The sequence below is a fragment of the Salvelinus fontinalis genome, chromosome 39 (assembly GCF_029448725.1).
Source record: "Salvelinus fontinalis isolate EN_2023a chromosome 39, ASM2944872v1, whole genome shotgun sequence".
Taxonomy (NCBI): Eukaryota; Metazoa; Chordata; class Actinopteri; order Salmoniformes; family Salmonidae; genus Salvelinus; species Salvelinus fontinalis.
In genome coordinates, this window is record NC_074703.1 from 19,317,973 (window position 1) to 19,342,102 (window position 24,130).

At 42.5% G+C, this 24,130-nt stretch overlaps 1 protein-coding gene across 1 annotated transcript; it reads left to right on the forward strand.

The window, feature by feature from the left end:
* Positions 1-5,216: 5,216 nt before the first annotated feature.
* gys2 (glycogen synthase 2) lies at positions 5,217-23,923 on the forward strand. The gene is made up of 16 exons (XM_055905369.1): positions 5,217-5,423; positions 9,123-9,304; positions 9,684-9,875; positions 10,076-10,261; positions 10,847-10,991; positions 11,217-11,334; positions 11,439-11,559; positions 11,649-11,755; positions 11,962-12,021; positions 12,336-12,414; positions 20,896-21,009; positions 22,036-22,162; positions 22,319-22,414; positions 22,694-22,857; positions 23,192-23,272; positions 23,612-23,923. The coding sequence occupies exons 1-16, from the start codon at positions 5,303-5,305 to the stop codon at positions 23,828-23,830; spliced, it is 2,112 nt and encodes a 703-aa protein (XP_055761344.1). The 5' UTR covers positions 5,217-5,302; the 3' UTR covers positions 23,831-23,923.
* The last annotated feature ends 207 nt before the right edge of the window (positions 23,924-24,130 follow it).

The following is a 24,130-nucleotide window of genomic DNA, read 5'->3' on the forward strand; positions in this document are numbered from 1 at the left end:
GCTGTTATAGCAGCAAAGGAGAGGTACCAACTCCATATTAATGCCCAGGATTTTGGAATGAGATGTTCAACGAGCAGGTGTCCACATACTTTTGCTAATGTGGTGCACTTTTGGCCATTTAGTGTATTTTTCCTGATCGGTTGTTACAAGGTGTAATAATTACATCACACAATACATGTACAAAACTTTTATTTAGCAGAATTGTATTTCCCAAACCCAACTTACAAGTAGACAATATGACACACATTCTTTACCTCATGAGTGACGTGCTATAACGACGCTGCTATAACTGCTACAACAATAAGAAATTGACCGTATCCGTTGTTTAAATATTGGTTCCTTCTTGGGAAGAGAAAATGCTTGTCAATTTAGGCAGGAACTTCTAGTTCTCGGAGGGAGAGAAGAATAGGCAACAGTTTGCTTGTCCTGGATCTTAAGAGGTTGGCCTTGGATGGGTCAAATTGATCGCGCTTTCCAAATCGGAGTCCAAACGGGTTGAAGTTGAATTTGCTGGTCCGAGTTAAACGATGTTTGCAGATCATTTGTCGCTGGTCTTCATCATCCTCTTTCAGAAGGTAACAAAGGTTCGCATCGCCAGGTAAATTCGGACTGACAATCTCGCTTCTCATCACCACAGAGTGCCCCACTTGCACCTTAGCAGGCGTATGTCCTGAGAAAAGAGAGAGCATCAAATTATAAAATCGAATTTTCTTAGCTTGTTACTTTTGGATATTACAACGTTTGGCTCAGGACATTATGAGAAGAAAATGAACCTATAAGAAATCCAAAAGTAATTCGAATATATCAAATCAAGAAATTACCTGGGATATCCGTCCACCCAAATCCATACGTTGGAGTTCCCCATGTTCCATACTGGCGAGTTATTGCACAAACAAGGAAAAATGCCAGCATTCTCATTCTGTCAAAATCCAAGTGATGCAGAAAGAAACGATATGTTATCTACACTAAGCTGTCTTCTTTGATGCATGACGTGTATTCTGTGCCTTTTATATTTCCCTCTGTATGCCCCGGATTGTTAGGAGCGAGATGACAGCGAATGAGTCGCGTTTGCAGCGCTGTCCACTGTTTAGTGGTGCTGAAATGAATAGTTAATTACGTTCTAGGAAATGTTGACAACCGCGCCAAGGGATGTCTTTTCTCTGAAAATATGACCGTCAGATGTGGTTATTGTTAAATTGATGCAGTTTGCTAGAGTGCATGAGAGGATTGAGGGATATGAAAAGAGTATGTATTATGCGTTTGGCTAAAGTCAAGAATATACATCCATACACTGCAAAAATGTAAATCTAAGTAAGATCAAATATCTTAAATCAAGGCAATATATGCTTGTTTTTTGTCTGACAAGATATTTCTTCTTATCAGCCAGTTTTTATGTTGGAGCATTTCACTTATTTCAAGCTTTTTTGTCCTTAATTATCTTAATAAGATAATATAACTTGTTACTGAGATTGTATTACTGGTTCTGAGTAACTTAATGCTCGAAACTAGAATTACCAGAATTATAAAGCTGTTTGATCAACACTGACAAGTACAAAGCTGCTTTGTCAAAGTCAGAATTTCTTACTTCAAGCATCTTATCCTTTTCATCTCTTCACATATTAAGAACAGATAATAACCAAATGGAATTCACTGTTTTATTGTCAATCTTACACACGGCACAGCAATCATGTAGACAAAATACAGTACAGAACAAAGACAGTACACTTTTCGTATCTGGGGAACACACTATGAGTCATTTGAACTGTTGTACAATTCTATTACATCCCCAAGACGGTATTTGACTTGTACATAAGTTTGGCTCTTGTTGTTAATTGTGTAATAAGAGGTAAAATCAACCAGCTTTTCAGCATCCACTAACCCAGTGGCCTGTGCAAGGTGTGGGACCTCAACTTGATAAGCCGAGACGTTTCTATCAAAGCGTATAGTTTGAAATTGTTGATATTCCAAACAATAAAGCCTAGAATCAACAAGAAATGTGTTTTGACCAGTCCAAATTCTGGCATATTACCATTCAGTACTCCTGAGTTATGTATTTATTAGAATTTATTACAAGCCATTTGACTGATACAGCATGGTTTACTTCATTGAAACCTAGGAAGTCCCTCAATTTTCCACGTAAATATTGTAGATCTTTAACCACTGATGCAGGTCCCATCTCCCTTTCATTTGAAAAAATTGGGTGCATGGAACTGTCAACAGTTTGGCAGCTTTCATATATTTGGTTCTGCTTGATCAAAGACTTGAAAATATTTTCAAAATGGAGCTTGGAAGCCCATTCTTTAAAGAAACAATGTTTAGACTCAAACCGCATACAGTATGTCTAACCATTGGACCTAATTACTTTATCTGTGATGGCAAATGTATCATATAATGCTGTTTAGGTGTAACATTGAAGTCTGGAAAAAGCTACTTCCAATGCTTCAAATGATTTTCAATGAGTAACTTCAAACTAGACACAGTCACAATGGAAAGAACATGTGCAAATACTATCTGTAAAATCTCTATTAGCTCAATTATGAGTTGTATATATGCATTGACTTCCAAACTCTCCAAAACAAATGGCAATATCCTTAGCAGGACAAGCATTTGCCGAGATGACTGTTTTAGTTTACCATCACTTGACGTTAATGTACTAACAGAAATTGGGGATGGCTGATCTCTAACATCTAGAGGGGAATAAGGGAAACCAAAAATAGCAGAATTCACTGAGTCCAGATCAATCTGTCCTGACACAACAAGATGATTCAAAACACATTTGATTTCCAATGGGGCTATGCCCTCCAGAATTACATGCATAATGTCTTGCGGAGTTTGTTGTTTAATACCAAAGGCTGGGAATTCAACTAACTTGCTCCTTCTATTGATCCCATATGTTGTTCTCAGGCTGTTGCGAAGCAAGTCCGTCTGTGCCTTTTCTATTTCATCACACTGTCTGACATGCTTCTCCAATGCCCTTTTAGTATATGCATCCTCATTGAAGTGTGTCTGCATGTCCTCAAGAGAACACTCAGTGTCTGCACTTACTGCAGGCAAAGCCCACACCCTCTGAACCCTGCTAGTTCATGTTGTGTCAGGGTGTCTCCACAGAGAGAAACCATGGCACCATATATCCTTTTCTCTCCGTTAATAGTTAGCATTTTAACCCCACTGTACAATGCATCCATGTCTTCCTTGATTCTATTCAATATTACATCTCCACCAGATGGACGGAGGTCTGCTGATCTAGGCATGGCAAGTAGCCTGATAGCAGCCAGTTTAGACCTGAATTTTGGATGTACATTTCCTAGGGTGTAGTACACCATTAACAACTTGTTTTTTGATGCAAAGGATCCTAGTGGATTACAGATCTATATTTCATCCGTGTACAGAACGATCTGCAACGCCTTGGGTTTCTCTGAAAAATAAGGGATGTGATTTTACATTTACATTTACATTACATTTAAGTCATTTAGCAGACGCTCTTATCCAGAGCAACTTACAAATTAGAAGAGCACCATCAACAATGTCATGATAAAAACTTTCCCTGCACATCTTTTCAACCACAGACAACATCTTTGGGTGTGATAAGAACTGTTCCAGACTTGTGACTAATGGTACATAATGAAATCATTTGTCTTTGATAAAGAAGTATTTTGATCCTCCCACATTTCATCCTGCATCTGGTTCGAGCGATTGGAATTGCCTCTGCGCCCGAACAGCTAAACTGCTCCTTAATAACACTGTCCTGTCTAAATGTTGTTGCAGGCAAAAGGGTCAATGAAATGGTCAAATATATCCATTACGTCTTTTTCAAGTTGACCTGATGTGCTTCCTGAATGCTTCTTTAGCACTGCCTCCATCTGCTTCCTGAGGTTGTCCAATAGTGATGATTGATAATATTAAATGACTTCACCCATGATTGATTCTCGTAATGTCGGTCTGTCCGAATCGGATGCGTTATATTTGACCAACATTCAACCCCATTCAGGACAAATGGGTTTGCCAAGTGTTTGCATAGCCAACACAACATATAGGGCCTATTTCTGGGAATGAATCGAGATTATTTGCTGAGAAATGATGCCAAATACCACCAATAGGCTTACCTATAGGCTAAACCACCTATAGGCTAGGCAACATTGAGAAAAGGACTATACGCTTGAAAAGGCTACATGGGCTGAACATGGATTAAGAGCTAGGTCAGGTTTCAATGTGTGGATACGCACTACACAGCCATAACATTTGGCTGTCACTGAATGAGGAGGAGCAAAGTTCACGCAACGTTGCGTCACGTACAGCCTGCTGCGTCATCATTAGCGGAAATTAACTATAGGCGACCTAGGTTTTGTTGTTGTCGCAATTACTGTTTTTTCCCCCTAACTTAAACTATTGTTTCAAAACAAAAGTGTGATTTGTGTAATTATTTAGGCTACTGTAATTAATGTCGAGGTCCCTCAATTGCAGACATATGATATTCATGATAATAAAACTCCAGTAGGCCTAATATAGTCTACAGCGCCTAAATGAGGAAACCATAGCCCTATAAATAGTAGGGACAAATTCATGATGTAAATAATAAACATTTACATTTTGATATAAAAAGTACAATATCCAAATGTGAATGAGTATTTTTAATGTCATGAATTTGGTGTACTGTTTAAGGCTAGGGAAACCACAGAATAATGACTGTAAAACTTTGATATATAATTTATGTAGGATCTTCATTGGATCACTCTTTTGTTGCTGAGAATTGTCCTGCACAGCAGGAAATGCAAACTTGTAGTGTATTTGAGTTTTAAAAAGACTTCTAAAGTTTGTAATTTCCAGTATTGAAAAATGTATCAACCCCTATAAAAATGTAAATTAATTATAATCCACATTTCCTGTTGCTGCAGGATTATTTTCCTGCTGTAGCAAACTGGCTCAAATTACGTTCCCACATCTGTATATTCTCCACTTTGGCTCACTATTGGTTTAGTCAAAACATTACTCTTGATGTCTGTGTGTGGACTTCAGTCCCGTGCATGCAGCCAGGGAATGTTGACTTTCTGTTCAAAGACGAGGGTCGGATTCAATCACAAAAAGTAGGCGGGCTGGACAGTGGACTGCTTGGAGTGACGAACTGGGACTATGGGATGTGTGTTGTATCCTCTTCTGAGTCCATGTGAACTCCAGTGGGATATTCTGCTGTGAGAAGATAGACAGTTTACAGTTGAACCTACAGAGGAGAGGACCAACCAACTGAGAGAGCATCAGTGGCACTTACCTTTTCTTAACTTCAAAAACTCTACTTGTTGACAGCAACATGCCCCTGACCCGTTCCTTATCCATGACGTCACTGAGCGGTCTGCCTCTGTGGGATGAGGAAGATCTACCTGTAGACGACCTGCTGCTGTTTGAGGTAGCCTGGGAGGTCACTAATAAAGGTTAGTATTACCTGACCGAGAACTATTTGCATGGAGACAGACAATTCACTGTGAAGTCTCTTCCAATGGTATTGGTCCTTGGAGTATAACTGTTTTGTGACCCTCCTCAGTAAATGTAATAGTGACAGTGGATGCAATGTTGTATGCTTTCTCTACAGATGCCATTGATGACCTTTCAATTGTAATAGTCCATCATATATTTTAGGCAGTGTTACTACTTTTGTGTAAAGATGGGTTGCAGTGAAGTGTACAAATATGGAGCAACTCCTACAGAGTTCATGACCCCTGGACTATTGGTCCAGAGTGGTCAGATATGGGATACTATCATGATTGAGAGGATCATCTTAAATTCCTCTGGAGCTGTGACAGTTTAGCCTAATGCCAGTGTCACCTGTCATCTCCTTTCTGCTAAATAAGGTTATCTTTGAATCTTTGGCCCCAAAAGAGCAAATATTGAAATACAGTGAAAATACAGTGTGGAGAACTTTAACTGTCTCAGTCTCAGTGTCTGAACCTTTAAACATTAAATTGAAGATAAATACACAATCTCTGTCAAATACATACAGTATGTCTTAATGTTGTTTGTGAAAGAGGATGTGTGAACCATATGAACTATGGTTATATATACTATATGAACCTTAACCTTACTGGCAAAATAAACGTGTGTTCCTGGAAAATAGACTAAACTAGACATGAGAGTCCCAATGATCATAAAAACATGATGTACTTTTTGTAGTATAGGGCTCTTCCTGGTTCCTCTCTAGGTTTCTTCCTAGGTTCTGGCCTATCTAGGGAGTTTTTCCTAGCCACCGTGCTTCTACACCTGCATTGCTTGCTGTTTGGGGTTTTAGGCTGCGTTTCTGTACAGCACTTTGTGACATCAGCTGATGTAAGAAGGGCTTTATAAATACATTTGATTGATTGATTGATTGATTCAGTTCTGTGTACTGTACGCGTACGGATCTGTTGTCTGAGTCTATCCTGTTGTTGATGTGAAGAGTTCAGAGGTTATCACTTATGCAGTGTTGGGAGTAGTGAACTTCTGTATATGTAGTTCAACTAGTTCAACCCACAAAGCTTATCACCAAGCTAAGGACCCTGGGACTAAACACATCCTGGACTTCCTGACGGGCCGCCCACAGGTGGTAAGGGTAGGCAACAACACATCTGCCACGCTGATCCTCAACATGGGGGCCCCTCAGGGGTGTGTTCTTAATCCCCTCCTGTACTCCCTGTTCACCCACAACTGCATGGCCAAGTACGACTCCTCCAACACCATCATTAAGTTTGCTGATGACACAACAGTGGTAGGCCTGAATCCCGACAACGATGAGACAGCCTATAGGGAGGAGGTCAGAGACCTGGCAGTTTGGTACCAGGCCAACAACCTCTCCTTCAAGGTGAGCAAGACAAAGGAGATGATCATGGACTACAGGAAAAGGAGGGCCGAAGACGCCCCTATTCACATCGACAGGGTTATAGTGGAGCAGGTAGAGTTTCAAGTTCCTTGGTGTCCACATCACCAACAAACTATCATGGTCCAACACACCAAGAAAGTCATGAAGAGGATACAACACCCTGTCCACCACAGGAGACTGAAAAAATTTGGCTTGGGTCCCCAGATCCCCCCCTTTGTTTTTACACTGCTGCTACACTGTTTATTATCTATGCATAGTCACTGTACAAATTACCTCGACTAACTTGTACCCCCGCACATTGACTCGGTACCGGTACCCCCTGTATATAGCTTCATTAATGTTATTTTATTGTGTTACTTTTAAGTTTGGGGTCACTTAGAAATGTCCTTGTATTGAAAGAAAATCACATTTTTTGTCCATTAAAATAACATCAAATGAATCAGAAATACAGTGTAGACATTTTTAATGATGTAAATGACTATTGTAGCTGGAAACGGCTGATTTTTAATGGAATATCGACATAGATGGAATATCTACAGAGTTCCTCTGTCCAGTGTCTGTGTTCTTTTGCCCATCTTAATCTTTTATTTTTATTGGCCAGTCTGAGATATGTCTTTTTCTTTGCAACTCTGCCTAGAAGGCCAGCATCCCGGAGTTGCCTCTTCACTGTTGACGTTAAGACTGGTGTTTTTCTGGTACTATTTAATGAAGCTGCCAGTTGAGGACTTATGAGGCGTCTGTTTCTCAAACTAGACACTCTAATGTACTTGTCCTCTTTCTCAGTTGTGCACCAAGGCCTCCCACTCCTCTTTCTATTCCGGTTAAAGCCAGTTTGCACTGTTCTGTGAAGCCAGTATTACACAGCGTTGTACGAGATCTTCAGTTTCTTGGCAATTTCTTACATGGAATAGCCTTAATTTCTCAGAACAAGAATAGACTGACAAGTTTCAGAAGAAAGTTCTTTGTTGCTGGCCATCCTGTAATCGAACCGACAAATGCTGATGCTGCAGATACTCAACTAGTCTAAAGAAGGCCAGTTTTATGGCTTCTTTAATCAGACCAACAGTTTTCAGCTGTGCTAACATAATTGCAAAAGGGTTTTCTAATGATCAATTAGTCTTTTAAAATGGTAAACTTGGATTAGCTAACACAACGTGCCATTGGAACACAGGAGTGATGGTTGCTGATAATGGGCCTCTGTACAGTACCCCTATGTAGATATTCCATAAAAAATCAGCCGTTTCCAGCTACAGTACTGATTTACAACATGAACAATGTCTACACTGTATTTCTGATAAATTTGATGTTATTTTAATGAACAAAAAATTGGATTTTCTTGAAAAAACAAGGACATTTCTAAGTGACCCCAAACTTTTGAACGGTAGTGTATATTTTTATTTTTATTTAGTAAATATTTTCTTATCTCTATTTTCTGAAAACTGCATTGTTGGCTAAGTACTTGTAAGTAAGCATTTCAGGGTAAGATCTACATCTTTTGTATTTGGCGCATGAGACAAATAACATTTGATTTGATTTGAATTTAACTACATTTTGCAATAGCTTGGTGGTAGTTGACCTGAATTCAAATCTTGGTTGTGTTTTCTTGGGTAGGCTAGAATGTAGTTCATTTTTCGACATCAGACCTGCCTAATTGTTACTTGAAACAATGTTTTTGTATTTAGTAGGCTAAATTACACGTTCTGTTTACATATGACCCCAAAGTGATCTGTTATTGCAATTTGTAGTCTATAACATTTCAGATGCAGTTCGGATGTAGTGAAATACTTTTTCGAAGTCAATTTAGTTAATTAAACTCCATTGTTCTTAAGGTTAGCTTTAGTCTAGTTTAACTTCTTCCAGATTGAAGCAATTAGTAACTTGGTAAACTATATTTTAAGAGTAGCTTCCCCAACACTGTTTATCAGGTATCCTGAGTAAATGTATTTGGCATCAGGGAAATGTCTTATACGCCTACAGTATGACGGTGTGCAAACATAATACCGTGGTTTGTGATTGTTGAGGTTCCTCTTCACAAATATTTGACAACTGTAGCTTATCTTCTATGCAGAATCTTCAGTTTTTTATTTATATTTATAAGCTATTTATATCATGGTCTTTATTTTGTTAATTCCAGTGTATCTTGGACTATTAATCATGCAAAACACACAATATCATGCAGAATTATACCTTAATATGTGGACACACCTCCCCTTATTGTTGTCATAACAAGTCACAGGTTAGAACGTTTGAATCTCATGTATATTATATATATTTCCTCCAGTGGGTGGGATCTACACAGTTATCCAGACCAAGGCCAAGATAACAGTGGATGAATGGGGGGAGAACTTATTCATGATGGGGCCGTACTACGAACACAACTTTAACACCCAGGTGGAGCAGTGTGAGCCCCCCAACCCAGCCATCAAGAAAGCAATGAGCGCCCTCAGTGACAACGGCTGCCTGGTACTCTACTACAGAATTACTCTATTCTATTATTTTCTATTCTATTCTATGGCTGTGACATGCAAGTGGATAATAGTAGTACTGTAGTAGTACTTTCTGGCCAGAAGAGGGCAGACACGCACTTATACAGAAGTAGGCCTAGACTATTGCGCCAAAAGAGTTAGATAGAGACGATGAATCCACAAGATGGCAGACAAACTCCATCTCCAGGATCAGAAACAGAGAAATACATCAGCAGCTTCAGAAACTATTATTTAGTAGTATTTCAGCTTTGCCCCATGTGTTTGATACTGTGGTTGTGGGTCTCGTGTTGGTTGGTACTGTCTTCTAGAACCACACATATCTTTCCCTTGTGTTGGGGTTATACTGTATGTTTTAGGTGTACTTTGGGCGCTGGCTGATCGAGGGCAGTCCCTATGTGATCCTATTTGACACGGGGTCAGCAGCCTGGAACCTGGACCGATGGAAGGGGGATCTGTGGGACACCTGTGGTATCGGCCTGCCCGCCCATGACAAAGAGGCCAACGACTCACTCATCTTCGGATCCATGGTTGCCTGGTTCTTTAAAGAGGTAATTTGTCAGGTTGTTAAGGATGCTTTGAAAAATACTCTGAAAGAGGTTTATGCTTGATGGGAATACCTTAATGTCAGATACCTTTGAAAATAAATGATACAAGTAGCCTATTTCTTTTTACCCAATACATATTCACCCTCTTGGGTAACATGAGATTTCAGAGCTAATTATCAGTAATTAATTGCTTTCATTCCTAGTTAACCGACGAGCTTGGAGACTCGCCCAATGTTATCGCCCATTTCCATGAGTGGCAGGTAGGGGCAGGACTTATTCTCTGTCGCTCACGGAAGATTCCCTTGGCAACCATTTTCACAACCCATGCCACTCTGTTGGGAAGATACATCTGTGCCGGAAATGTTGACTTCTACAACAACCTTGGCAAGGTAAAGAGGCCGCACACGCACACACAATAACGTTTTGTTATTCAAATTCCTCTCAAACTTTTTCTGCTTTGACAATGTTGACGTAATAAGCATCGTTAGAGTTAGGTTGAGTTTAGTTTCCCATAGTATCTTCCCTGTGGGTGTCAATGAGCTGTGGGTCTGTGTTGTGTTCACGCTGGTGTATGGTGTTGTAATTGGCCCTCAGGCTAAGTGTAAAAAGGTCATTGTGGACCTAAAGGTCATTCACTGGGCAGACAGGGTAATTGACAGCAGCTTCTCCTTATGGAGAGGAAGAGGAAGCCTCCTCATCACTGGCAGACAGAAGACTCAAGGGTGATCTTACTTCAAACACTTGTCAAACTGTTTGATTGACAGATACCCAACAAACTCGAAATGAACCCCATAGCCCCAATAATAGTTATTGTAGATCTCAACATTTGAAAAAGTTGTGTTCACAGGTTTCATTCCACTATTCACCTGATATTTACTTAGAATGTGCACGACAATAGACAATTACACACTAGGGATCTCTTAACAAGGACCTATTAATGACTCTTGTGTTGATTTCTGATGTGCCCCTGTCAGTTCAACATAGACCAGGAGGCTGGTGAGAGGCAGATCTACCATCGCTACTGTCTGGAGAGAGCTGCTGTCCACTGTGCCCATGTCTTTACAACTGTATCCCAGATCACTGCTGTAGAGGCTAACCACATGCTGCACAGGAAACCAGGTGAGGGGGCCAGGGTCCTGTACATTACGGTTCACCGTACCAAAACCTTTCGAAATGGAGGAGGTACTACCTGAAAATGTCCATTTATGTCCAATAAGAATGCTCTTTTCACGTTTAAAAAGGTTTTCTCCTGTTTCCCTCTATTTCCTCCTATGGAACAAAAAGTGACAGAGCGGGGATATTTGATATTGAAGTAGGCTGGGTTTCTCTCTATCTACTGTACAGATGTGGTGACTCCAAACGGATTGAACATCAAGAAGTTCTCAGCCATGCACGAGTTCCAGAACCTTCATTCCACTAATAAGGGCCGGATTCAGGAATTCATCAGGGGACACTTCTATGGGTAAAACTTCGGTCCTTATAATGTTTTCAAGTTTGTTATCCAATATACTGCTACCTATATTACTATTGCCCGTTATAAAACTATTATCCCTTGTTTTTTGTCAGTCATCTGGACTTCAATCTGGAGAAAACTCTCTTCTTCTTTATTGCTGGACGATATGAGTTCTCCAACAAGGGAGTTGACATCTTCCTGGAGTCACTGTCCAGACTCAACTATCTGCTAAGGGTATGGACCTCTAAAAGATACTGCACATGTACTGGTCTCTCTCATAGCAAAACGACAGTTGAAGTGTTTTTTCCCCCCTTCTCTCCCAGGTGCATAAGAATGACGTCACAGTGGTGGTGTTCTTCATCATGCCAGCCAAGACCAACAACTTTAACGTGGAGACGCTGAAGGGTCAGGCGGTACGCAAACAGCTCTGGTACGTCTCTGCAACCCCCAAAGCTACACCTCATGGAGTTCTGCAAAATGTCTGCGATGTTAGCGCCAAAACGTTTCATGAAAATAACATTCTAATTTGTGTTCTTCTGAGAATGTTGCCTTGGAACTCGTGTTGCCCACATGGTTCCCATGAACATGTTAAATCTTAAACAGTTTGCTGATTATCTATGTATCTCTCTCGGACAGGGACACTGCTCACACGGTGAAAGATAAGTTTGGCAAGAGGCTTTATGAGGCATTGTTAAAGTAAGTCAATTTAAATGTAAATAAAAAATACCAGTGTATTCACCAGACCTGTACTGTATGTCATATCAGTGTAACACTCCTGCATTTGACAACCCTGCCATATAGCCAGGCAATCCTTAAGCAGGCTTTTGTTATGAAGGAACTAAGGCTTCACTTAGTTCATTCATGCGGATGGTGTGTGACCTTTGGGTCTTCCACGTTACCAAAGTGTGGAACGAGCTTCCGTGTTAATGAAGGGCTTGTCCATGCGGGTTATAATGTGATTACTTGAGTGTTGCCTTACTGACCTGCTGATGACCTCATGATGTCTTCAGAGGAGACATCCCTGATATGAACACCATCCTGGACAGAGACGACTTCACCATCATGAAGAGAGCCATCTATGCCACACAGGTAGGAGTTGAAGAGACAGATAATGTATGAAATATACTCCGGTAAATGTTATAGTACACTGCTCAAAAAAATAAAGGGAACACTAAAATAACACATCCTAGATCTGAATGAATGAAATATTCTTATTAAATACTTTTTTCTTTACATAGTTGAATGTGCTGACAACAAAATCACACAAAAATGATCAATGTAAATCAAATTTATCAACCCATGGAGGTCTGGATTTGGAGTCACACTCAAAATTAAAGTGGAAAACCACACTACAGGCTGATACAACTTTGATGTAATGTCCTTAAAACAAGTCAAAATGAGGCTCAGAAGTGTGTGTGGCCTCCACATGCCTGTATCAAATCAAATCAAATCAAATTTTATTAGTCACATACACATGGTTAGCAGATGTTAATGCGAGTGTAGCGAAATGCTTGTGCTTCTAGTTCCGACAATGCAGTAATAACAACAAGTAATCTAACCTAACAATTCCACAACTACTACCTTATACACGCAAGTGTAAAGGGATAAAGAATATGTACATAAAGATATATGAATGAGTGATGGTACAGAACGGCATAGGCAAGATGCAGTACATGGTATAGAGTACGGTATATACCTATGAGATGAGTACTGTAGGGTATGTAAACATAAAGTGGCATAGTATAAAGTGGCTAGTGGTCCATGTATTACATAAGATGGCAAGATGCAGTAGATGATATAGACTACAGTATATACATATACATAAGAGATGTGTAATGTAGGGTATGTAAACATTATATTAGGTGGCATTGTTTAAAGTGGCTGGTGGTACGTTTTTACATAATTTCCATCAATTCCCATTTTTAAAGTGGCTGGAGTTGAGTCAGTATGTTGGCAGCGGCCGCTAAATGTTAGTGGTGGCTGTTTAACAGTCTGATGGCCTTGAGATAGAAGCTGTTTTTCAGTCTCTCGGTCCCTGCATTGATGCACCTGTACTGACCTCGCCTTCTGGATGATAGCGGGGTGAACAGGCAGTGGCTTGGGTGGTTGTTGTCCTTGATGATCTTTATGGCCTTCCTGTGACATCGGGTGGTGTAGGTGTCCTGGAGGGCAGGTAGTTTGCCCCGACAGCCCGACAGGATGCTCTCGATTGTGCATCTGTAGAAATTTGTGAGTGCTTTTGGTGACAAGCCGAATTTCTTCAGCCTCCTGAGGTTGAAGAGGCGCTGCTGCGCCTTCTTCACAACGCTGTCTGTGTGGGTGGACCAATTCAGTTTGTCCGTGATGTGTACACCGAGGAACTTAAAACTTTCCACCTTCTCCACTACTGACCCGTCGATGTGGATAGGGGGGTGCTCCCTCTGCTGTTTCCTGAAGTCCACAATCATCTCCTTTGTTTTGTTGACGTTGAGTGTGAGGTTATTTTCCTGACACCACACTCCGAGGGCCCTCACCTCCTCCCTGTAGGCCGTCTCGTCGTTGTTGGTAATCAAGCCTACCACTGTAGTGTCGTCCGCAAACTTGATGATTGAGTTGGAGGCGTGCATGGCCACGCAGTCGTGGGTGAACAGGGAGTACAGGAGAGGGCTCAGAACGCACCCTTGTGGGGCCCCAGTGTTGAGGATCAGCGGGGTGGAGATGTTGTTACCTACCCTCACCACCTGGGGGCGGCCCGTCAGGAAGTCCAGGACCCAGTTGCACAGGGCGGGGTCGAGACCCAGGGTCTCGAGCTTGATGACGAGTTTGGAGGGTACTATGGTGTTAAATGCTGAGCTGTAGTCGATGAACAGCATTCTCACATAGGTATTCCTCTTGTCCAGATGGGTTAGGGCAGTGTGCAGTGTGGTTGCGATTGCGTCGTCTGTGGACCTATTGGGTCGGTAAGCAAATTGGAGTGGGTCTAGGGTGTCCGGTAGGGTGGAGGTGATATGGTCCTTGACTAGTCTCTCAAAGCACTTCATGATGACGGAAGTGAGTGCTACGGGGCGGTAGTCGTTTAGCTCAGTTACCTTAGCTTTCTTGGGAACAGGAACAATGGTGGCCCTCTTGAAGCATGTGGGAACAGCAGACTGGGATAAGGATTGATTGAATATGTCCGTAAACACACCAGCCAGCCTGTCTGCGCATGCTCTGAGGACGCGGCTGGGAATGCCGTCTGGGCCTGCAGCCTTGCGAGGGTTAACACGTTTAAATGTTTTACTCACCTCGGCTGCAGTGAAGGAGAGCCCGCAGGTTTTGGTAGCGGGCCGTGTCAGTGGCACTGTATTGTCCTCAAAGCGGGCAAAAAAGATATTTAGCCTGTCTGGGAGCAAGACATCCTGGTCCGCGACGGGGCTGGTTTTCTTTTTGTAATCCGTGATAGACTGTAGACCCTGCCACATACCTCTTGTGTCTGAGCTGTTGAATTGCGATTCTATTTTGTCTCTGTACTGGGACTTTGCCTGTTTGATAGCCTTGCGGAGAGAATAGCTACACTGTGTGTATTCGGTCATGTTTCCGGTCACCTTGCCCTGGTTAAAAGCAGTGGTTCGCGCTTTCAGTTTCACGCGAATGCTGCCGTCAATCCACGGTTTCTGGTTTGGGAATGTTTTAATCGTTGCTGTGGGTACGACATCGTCAATGCACTTCCTAATGAACTCGCTCACCGAATCAGCATATTCTTCAATGTTGTTGTTGGACGCAATGCGGAACATATTCCAATCCGCGTGATCGAAGCAGTCTTGAAGCGTGGAATCAGATTGGTCGGACCAGCGTTGAACAGACCTGAGTGCGGGAGCTTGTTGTTTTAATTTCTGTTTGTAGGCTGGAATCAACAAAATGGAGTCGTGGTCAGCTTTTCCGAAAGGGGGGCGGGGGAGGGCCTTATATGCGTCGCGGAAGTTAGTATAACCTGTTGGGGATGGGGGCGCTGTTTAGACTATTTATGCTAATGTGGCTAATTTTTTAAACGGCTTCCCACAAAATCCTTGATCGTACAATATGCATATTATTATTATTATTGGATAGAAAACAGTCTATAGTTTCTATAGGAGTTGAAATTTTGTCTCTAAGTGGAACAGAGCCCATTCTACAGCAATTTCCCTGACATGGAGTCAGATTTGAGAAACGTTGGCCACTTTTCTGAAGTCATTTAAAAGGGCTCTGTCGTTGCTATGACTATACGGACACTTCTTACGTCTTCCCCTGGATGCCTTTACGTGATGACGATTCCAACGGGCTCGATTGCTCGTTCACAGGCCCTACAAATGAAAAAAACCTTTAGCTAGCAAGTCTTTTCTTGCTGCGTAACGCGCGTGGAAGACACCGACCCTCTCCTGTTCCAAGCGTTAGTTTAGCCTGTTATATTTCTCCGGTCATCTTTTCACTCGTTATAGGAGTTACAAACATCACAAAGTAGTTAATTTAAAGCGTTTTATAGCAATTTATATCCGTTTAGTGCGATTTTGGGACATTTATTTTTGCAACGATGTGAAAAGTTGGAAACGCTTTTCAGTTCATCCCGAACGTAGTTGACATTTCCACATGGCAAGAGGACAGCTTTCCACCAAAAGACGATTTCTCCCAAGAAAGGATCCTTTGCCCAAGATACTGATGGAAGAACAGCTCAAGGTAGGACATTTTTATTATGATAAATCGTGTTTCTGTCGAAACATTTTAGTGGCTTAGGACGCCATGTTTTTTGACGTAGCTTCGCTTGGCGCAAACTGTATTGAAAAGTAAGGATAAATTAAAAAATGTAATAACGCAATTGTATTAAGAATTAAATTGTCTATCAATCCCTGTCCACCCTATATTTTTTAGTCACGTTTATGAGTATTTATGTATAAGAGTAGATCACTGTCTAAGTGGCGCAAGGACGTTTTCTTTACCAGCTTGTCTACATTTCACATTGTCTAACCATGATTTTGGTGGCTAAATATAAACATTTTCGATCAAACTGTATATGCATGTTGTAATGTGATGTTACAGGAGTGTCATCGGAAGAATTCTGAGAAGGTTAGTGAAAAAATTAATATCTTTTGGCGATGTTGACTTTTATCGCTCACTTTGGCTAGAATCAATGCTGGGCTGCTAATTGCTATGTGCTAAGCTAATATAACGATTTATTGTGTTTTCGCTGTAAGACACTTAGAAAATCTGAAATATTGTCTGTATTCACAGGATCTGTGTCTTTCGATTCGTGTATGCTGTGTATTTTTACGAAATGTTTGATGATTAGTAGTTAGGTAAACACGTTGCTCATTGTAATTATTCTAGTCCATTTGTGATGGTGGGTGCAATTGTAAACTATGCCATATACCTGAAATATGCACTTTTTTCTAACAAAACCTATCCCATACCATAAATATGTTATCAGACTGTCATCTAATGAGTTTTTTTGTTGGTTAGGGGCTATAAATATCTTAGTTTAGCCGAATTGGTGATGGCTACTGGTGTTGGTGGACAAATAAAAGATGGTGGATTATGCTAATGTGTTTTTAGGTAATAGATGTACATCTTTACATATTGTGTCTTCCCTGTAAAACATTTTAAAAATCGGAAATGTTGACTGGATTCATAAGATCTGTGTCTTTCATTAGCTGTATTGGACTTTAATGTGTGAAAGTTAAATATTTTAAAAAAATATTTTTTTTGAATTTCGCGGCACTGGTTTTTCAGTGGGGGGGGGGGGGGGGTGCCGCTAGCGCCACGCTGATCCTAGACAGGATAACAGTGATCCAGAGTTTTGCCAGCCCTGGTAGGACAATCGATGTGCTGATAGAATTTAGGGAGTTTTGTTTTTAGATTAGCCTTGTTAAAATCCCCAGCTACGATGAATGCAGCCTCAGGGTGTGTGGTTTCCAGTTTACAGAGAGTCAGATAGAGTTCGTTCAGGGCCATCGATGTGTCTGCTTGGGGGGGAATATATACGGCTGTGATTATGACCGAAGAGAATTCCCTTGGTAGATAATGCGGTCGACATTTGATTGTGAGGAGTTCTAGATCAGGTGAACAGAATGACTTGAGTTCCTGAGTGTTGTTATGATGATCACACCACGTCTCGTTAATCATGAGGCATACCCCCCCGCCCCTCTTCTTACCAGAAAGATGTTTGTTTCTGTCTGCGCGATGCGTGAAGAAACCAGCTGGCTGCACCGACTCCGTTAGCGTCTTTTGAGTTAGCCATGTTTCCGTGAAGCAGAGCACGTTGCAATCCCTGATGTCTCTCTGGAATGTTACCCGTGCTCGGATTTCATCGACCTTATTGTCAAGAGACTGGACATTGGCGAGTAGTATGCTAGGGAGTGGAGCGCGATGTGCCCGTCTCCGAAGCCTGACCAGGAGACCGCTACGTTTTCCCCTTTTACGGCGTCGCGTAGGCTCCCCGGCTGGGATCAGGTCCATTGTATTGGGTGGAAGGCAAAACACTGGATCCGTTTCGGGAAAGTCATATTCCTGGTAGGAACGGTGGTTAGTTGACGTTACTCGTATATTCAGTAGTTCCTCCCGACTGTATGTAATGAAATCTAAGATCACCTGGGGTACCAATGTAAGAAATAACACATAAAAAAACAAAATACTGCATATTTTCTAACGAACGCGAAGCGAGGCTGCCATCTCGCTCGGCGCCGGAAGTAGTATACCTCCCTACAACGCCTGAGCATGCTCCTGATGAGGTGGCGGATGGTCTCCTGAGGGATCTCCTCCCAGACCTGGACTAAAGGATCCGCCAACTCCTGGACAGTCTGTGGTGCAACGTGGCGTTGGTGGATGGAGCGAGACATGATGTCCCAGATGTGCTCAATTGGATTCAGGTGTGGGGAACGGGCGGGCCAGTCCATAGCATCAATGCCTTCCTCTTGCAGGAACTGCTGACACACTCCAGCCACATGAGGTCTAGCATTGTCTTGCATTAGGAGGAACCCAGGGCCAACCGCACCAGCATATGGTCTCACAAGGGGTCTGAGGATCTCATCTCGGTACCTAATGGCAGTCAGGCTACCTCTGGTGAGCACATGGAGGGCTGTGCGGCCCCCCAAAGAAATGCCACCCCACACCATGACTGACCCACCGCCAAACCGGTCATGCTGGAGGATGTTGCAGGCAGCAGAACGTTCTCCACGGCGTCTCCAGACTCTGTCACGTCTGTCACATGTGCTCATGTGCTCAGTGTGAACCTGCTTTCATCTGTGAAGAGCACAGGGCGCCAGTGGCGAATTTGCCAATCTTGGTGTTCTCTGGCAAATGCCAAACGTCCTGCACGATGTTGGGCTGTAAGCACAAGCCCCACCTGTGGACGTCGGGCCCTCATACCACCCTCATGGAGTCTGTTTCTGACCGTTTGAGCAGACACATGCACATTTGTGGCCTGCTGGAGGTCATTTTGCAGGGCTCTGGCAGTGCTCCACCTGCTCCTCCTTGCACAAAGGCGGAGGTAGCGGTCCTGCTGCTGGGTTGTTGCCCTCCTACGGCCTCCTCCACGTCTCCTGATGTACTGGCCTGTCTCCTGGTAGCGCCTCCATGCTCTGGACACTACGCTGACAGACACAGCAAACCTTCTTGCCACAGCTCGCATTGATGTGCCATCCTGGATGAGCTGCACTACCTGAGCCACTTGTGTGGGTTGTAGACTCCGTCTCATGCTACCACTAGAGTGAAAGCACCGCCAGCATTCAAAAGTGAACAAAACATCAGCCAGGAAGCATAGGAACTGAGAAGTGGTCTGTGGTCACCACCTGCAGAACCACTCCTTTATTGGGGGTGTCTTGCTAATTGCCTATAATTTCCACCTTTTGTCTATTCCATTTGCACAACAGCATGTGAAATGTATTGTCAATCAGTGTTGCTTCCTAAGTGGACAGTGTGATTTCACAGAAGTGTGATTGACTTGGAGTTACATTGTGTTGTTTAAGTGTTCCCATTATTTTTTTGAGCAGTGTATATAATTGTTGTAAGATTGTAAGGGCAGTCCTAGTAGTGATCGAACCAAGGCGCAGCGTAGTGAAATGACATGATTTATTGAACACGACGAAAAAACAAACTAAACTTGCATAAACAAACCAAACAAATAAACGATGCAGACAGACCTGAACGACGAACTTACATATAACGTGAAGAACGCAATGAACAGGAATAGACTACATAAAACGAACAAACCGCAAACAGTCCCGTATGGTGCAAACATATACACAGACACAGGAGACAACCACCCACAACGAACACTGTGAAAACGCCTACCTAAATATGACTCTTAATTAGAGGAACGCCAAACACCTGCCTCTAATTAAGAGCCATACCAGGCAACCCAATAAACCAACACAGAAACAGAAAACATAGAATGCCCACCCAAACTCACGTCCTGACAAACTAACACATATAACAAACTAACAGAAATAGGTCAGGAACGTGACAAAGATGTAAGTTATACACAGTAATAAAGCCATTAACTGTTAGGTTGTTAGGAATGCAGTCTCCATATTGTAGATTGGGTCAGGTCTACATTATGATTAAAAGACCGGCGTATAGACGTTTGTATGATAAACACCAAATAAAACAGAGTTGGGGTGTGAGACAACCAGAGTGGTAGAAAGACAGAGACAACTGGACAACAACGTAATATAGTGATGTATCGTACAGAGAATCCCTATATATTGTACCCTGCTGTTTTATGAAAGGAGTAACTTAACATTGACGTGGTAAAATGGGCCTATAGGGTCACCCTGTAAGGTGGTCAATTCAGAATGGGACTGGGGGATTCCTGGTGCTAAAATCATGAATGAATGGTCCCTGCCGTTATACAGCCCAGCGTGAAACATTGAACCTCCATGACAGCAGGCCATGGGTCAATAGATTGGGTGTTGTTGCCGTATTTAATAGCAAAGTGCCAGTGAAAATGGTGTTGTCACTTAGATTTATTCATGTCACTTGTGTGTAGGCGTGAAATTACGACCCGGGTGTTTGATGGGTGGACAGGTTGTGGCCGTTGTTACTCTCACCGCCATTTCTATTGACCCCGAGTCTCATTTGTGTTAGATGTACCAGTACAGAATGACTTGTCTGTGTCCACTTTTGCTGCATTGACACAGTGGTTAGGGTGACAAATGTCTTTGCGTGTCTGGTAAATTCTTACGCCTCAGAGCTGATGCAGCAGCCTGTTTACGTGTGACATGTTTTGAGCATTACTGTCTATTCAGCAACTCTTTGACATGCAAGTTAATATATTCTGAGAGAAAGGCTTGTGTTTCTTTTCAAGGGTAATCCCAGGAGACGAGAATCATTAAACATCATTAGGCCAAATGGTTAGATATTCTCCTTCAGATCCATATTCCTAATGTCTACCCGTAAAGGTGATTAGTCATGGATCAGTGACTTATAGATGTTGATACGCGCCATGTTTACTGCTCAAGGCACGTGCACAACGATGACGCTGTCACAACACGTGCACATGCACTCACGTACACAGACACACACACACACACACACACACACACACACACGCACACTGTACTCTGTCTGTCTCCCTCTCTGCAGAGACACACCCTTCCTCCAGTGACCACTCACAACATGCTGGATGACACCTCCGACCCCATCCTGGCCAACGTGAGACGCATCGGCCTCTTCAACGCTCGCACTGACCGAGTCAAGGTATGCACAAGGTTTGTTTGATGTCCGTGTTTGATAGTGTTTTGCCTCATTTATTGTGTTAAACCAGTTGAAGCATTGTCCGGAAAAAGCCTGGCAGCCGAAACATTGACAATATAAAAGACCCCATAAAGACTCATACGTGCTTATGATAAGTAATGTACGTACTATCAAAGTATTCTTTATTCCGTTAGAGTAGTGGTTCCACAACTGTGGGTCGCGGGAGGACATTACCCCCCCCTCTCCCCATTTTGTTTTATTTAATTTTAGAGATACATTTTCCGTATAGAAAAATCGCTTTCATTAAACTTAAACCAAATAGAAAGTAGGTAGGATAGATAACGGACCTACACGTTTTTTCTATAATAGGTTTATAATTTTTTTGAATTTACAATCAACAAAATAAAAGCTAGACGATCAGGACCACATTGATTTTGTTATAACGTTTGAGCATAACAACACAACATTAGCCATGTCAAAATGCAGAGAATGGTAGGGAAATTGGCTTAAAAACCGCAAAATGTTCTCTAAGCTCCATGGGAAAATGTATAGGATTTCAGGAAATTGGCTTTAAAATTGCAACATTTTATTTCAGCTCCATATCAGGTTGTGTGGAATTTCAGGAGATTAGTTTTGAAACTGCAACATTTCCTCTCCGCTGCCACGATAATATGTTTTACTTGTTTTTTCGTCTGTGTATGTTTTTTCACCGCACAACACTTATGGTGGGTTGTGGCTCAAAAGAAACCTCAGTTGGTGGGTCATGAAGGAAAAAGGTTTGGGAGCCCCTGTGTTAGAGTATACTGTATATGCCATTTAGCAGGCGCTTTTATCCTAAGGAACTTGCGGCTATACATTTTACATACAGTTGGTCCTGGGAATTGAACCCACTATCCTACTGTTGCCAGCACCATGCTCTACCAACTGAGCTACAGAGGACCCTGAGAGCATACAGTATAGCCTGCATAGTGCTGATCTCTATATTTTATTCTAAATGGTACTAACAGACATGTTTCCTGATACTCTCAGATAGTGTTCCACCCAGAGTTCCTGTCGTCCACCAGTCCCCTACTTCCTATGGACTATGAAGAGTTTGTACGAGGCTGTCACCTGGGGGTCTTCCCTTCTTACTACGAGCCCTGGGGATACACACCAGGTGACCTGTCACCACTTACAAAGCCTGCAAACATAAACTCCATCACTTGGGTTTTCTCTGGCTAATGTTTACGTCGTTGTTTTTGTGTTTTCCTTCATGTGCTCGGAGAGTTGCATGATGTGTGGGTGCAACTATTATGTTGTTATTGTTCCCCAGGTGAGTGTACTGTGATGGGGATACCCAGTGTGACCACCAACCTGTCTGGCTTCGGCTGCTTCATGGAGGAACATGTGTCAGACCCCACGGCATACGGTATGTACGTGCATGTAGACCTCTTCACTTTCATCACCAAATCACCAAATCAGTGCATAGTTTGATTGACCTCTTATGGAAGAGGTCTGATAGGTCTGAAGAGGTCTGATATATTTTCGGGAGTGCCCCAAAACCAGAAGAACTCTTTTTATCAGTGAAATGCAAGCCCCTACTTCCTATTAGTCAGCAGTTTAGAATAGAATAAATACTCTGTTTACATTAGAATGGAATGCTTTATTCCTGCGTCTCAGTGGTCTGTTCATGTCCCGCTCCTCTCAGGGATCTACATAGTGGACCGGCGGTTCCGCTCGGCAGATGACTCGTGTAACCAGCTGACCCAGTTCATGTTCGGGTTCTGCCAGCAGTCCAGACGACAGCGCATCATCCAGAGGAACCGCACAGAGAGACTGTCGGACCTGCTGGACTGGAGGTACCTGGGACGGGTGAGTCACTATAGGTTCATGTCCCTGTTCACCTAATGGTTTGAAAGGCAAGTGAATCTCACAATGCAACAAAGTTTAGAAAACAAAATACTATGACCAACATTGCAGCATACTGAAAGTAATTCCACGGAATTGCGTGCTTTTGGTGCTAACTTCATTGCTATTCTTTGTTATTTGTACGATTTATTTTTGTAACATATAATGTAAACAATGTCCTTTCTTTCCTCTGTGAAGTATTTTATTGGTCCATCTTCAGACTAGTTCAGTTGATTTGTAATTGGTTTAGTTGTGTTTTACTTGTGGTTCAATTGATTCCGTTGATTTATGTTTGCAGTTCTACATGCACGCCCGGAGCCTGGCTCTCAGCAGGGCTTTCCCTGACAAGTTCAAGATGGAGCCGCTGGCCCCGCCACAGGTGAGATACGGAGGAGAGTTTGTCTTCCTCTGACTCTATTGATTGACACTATAGATGCATCAGAGACCCAGAGTTCATCCATTCCCTTCGCTTTAATTGACAACCTAACATTTTAGTAAATGACAAGACATGATTTTGTATTTGTGCAATCTGTTACTACTGTTCTCTAAGCACTGTCCTCTTCAGTAAAACAATCTCTCCCTGTCTCTCTCTCTGCTCATTTGTTCATGGTTTGTATGTTGTATGTATTGTACAGGTACAGTTGCACTGTGGTTTTTCCACAGACGTGAATAATTTGTCTCTCTCTCTCTCTCTCTCTCTCTCTCTCTCTCTCCTCAGACAGAGGGATTCCGTTACCCCCGCCCCGGCTCTGTGCCCCCCTCCCCCTCGGCGTCGGTGCACTCCACCCCCCACCACAGTGATGAGGAGGATGATGACGAAGAGCCGTATGATGAAGATAAGGAGGCGGAGAGGGACAGGCAGAACATCAAAGCCCCATTCACTCTGGGTGCCATGCCCGAGGGCAAGAAGACACACCCAGGAGAGTCTGCCAACTGAGAGATCTCTCGCTACTTGCCTGGGATGGCCAACCCTGGTCTTTGAGAGCTGCAGTATGTGGAGGTTTTTGTTCCAGCCCAGAACGTACAATATTAGCTCTGTTGTAGGGACACTGAGTCTCAAGTATATATAACTATTGATTAAACTATTCATGTCTCATATCCTATGGGCGTGAGGGGACTTACACATACTACCTATGTATATTTTCTAAGAGAAAATGCCTAATCTTTTGATGCTAAAAGTCCCCTCACGCCCATAGGATATGAGACATGAATAGTTTAATCAATAGTTATATATCAG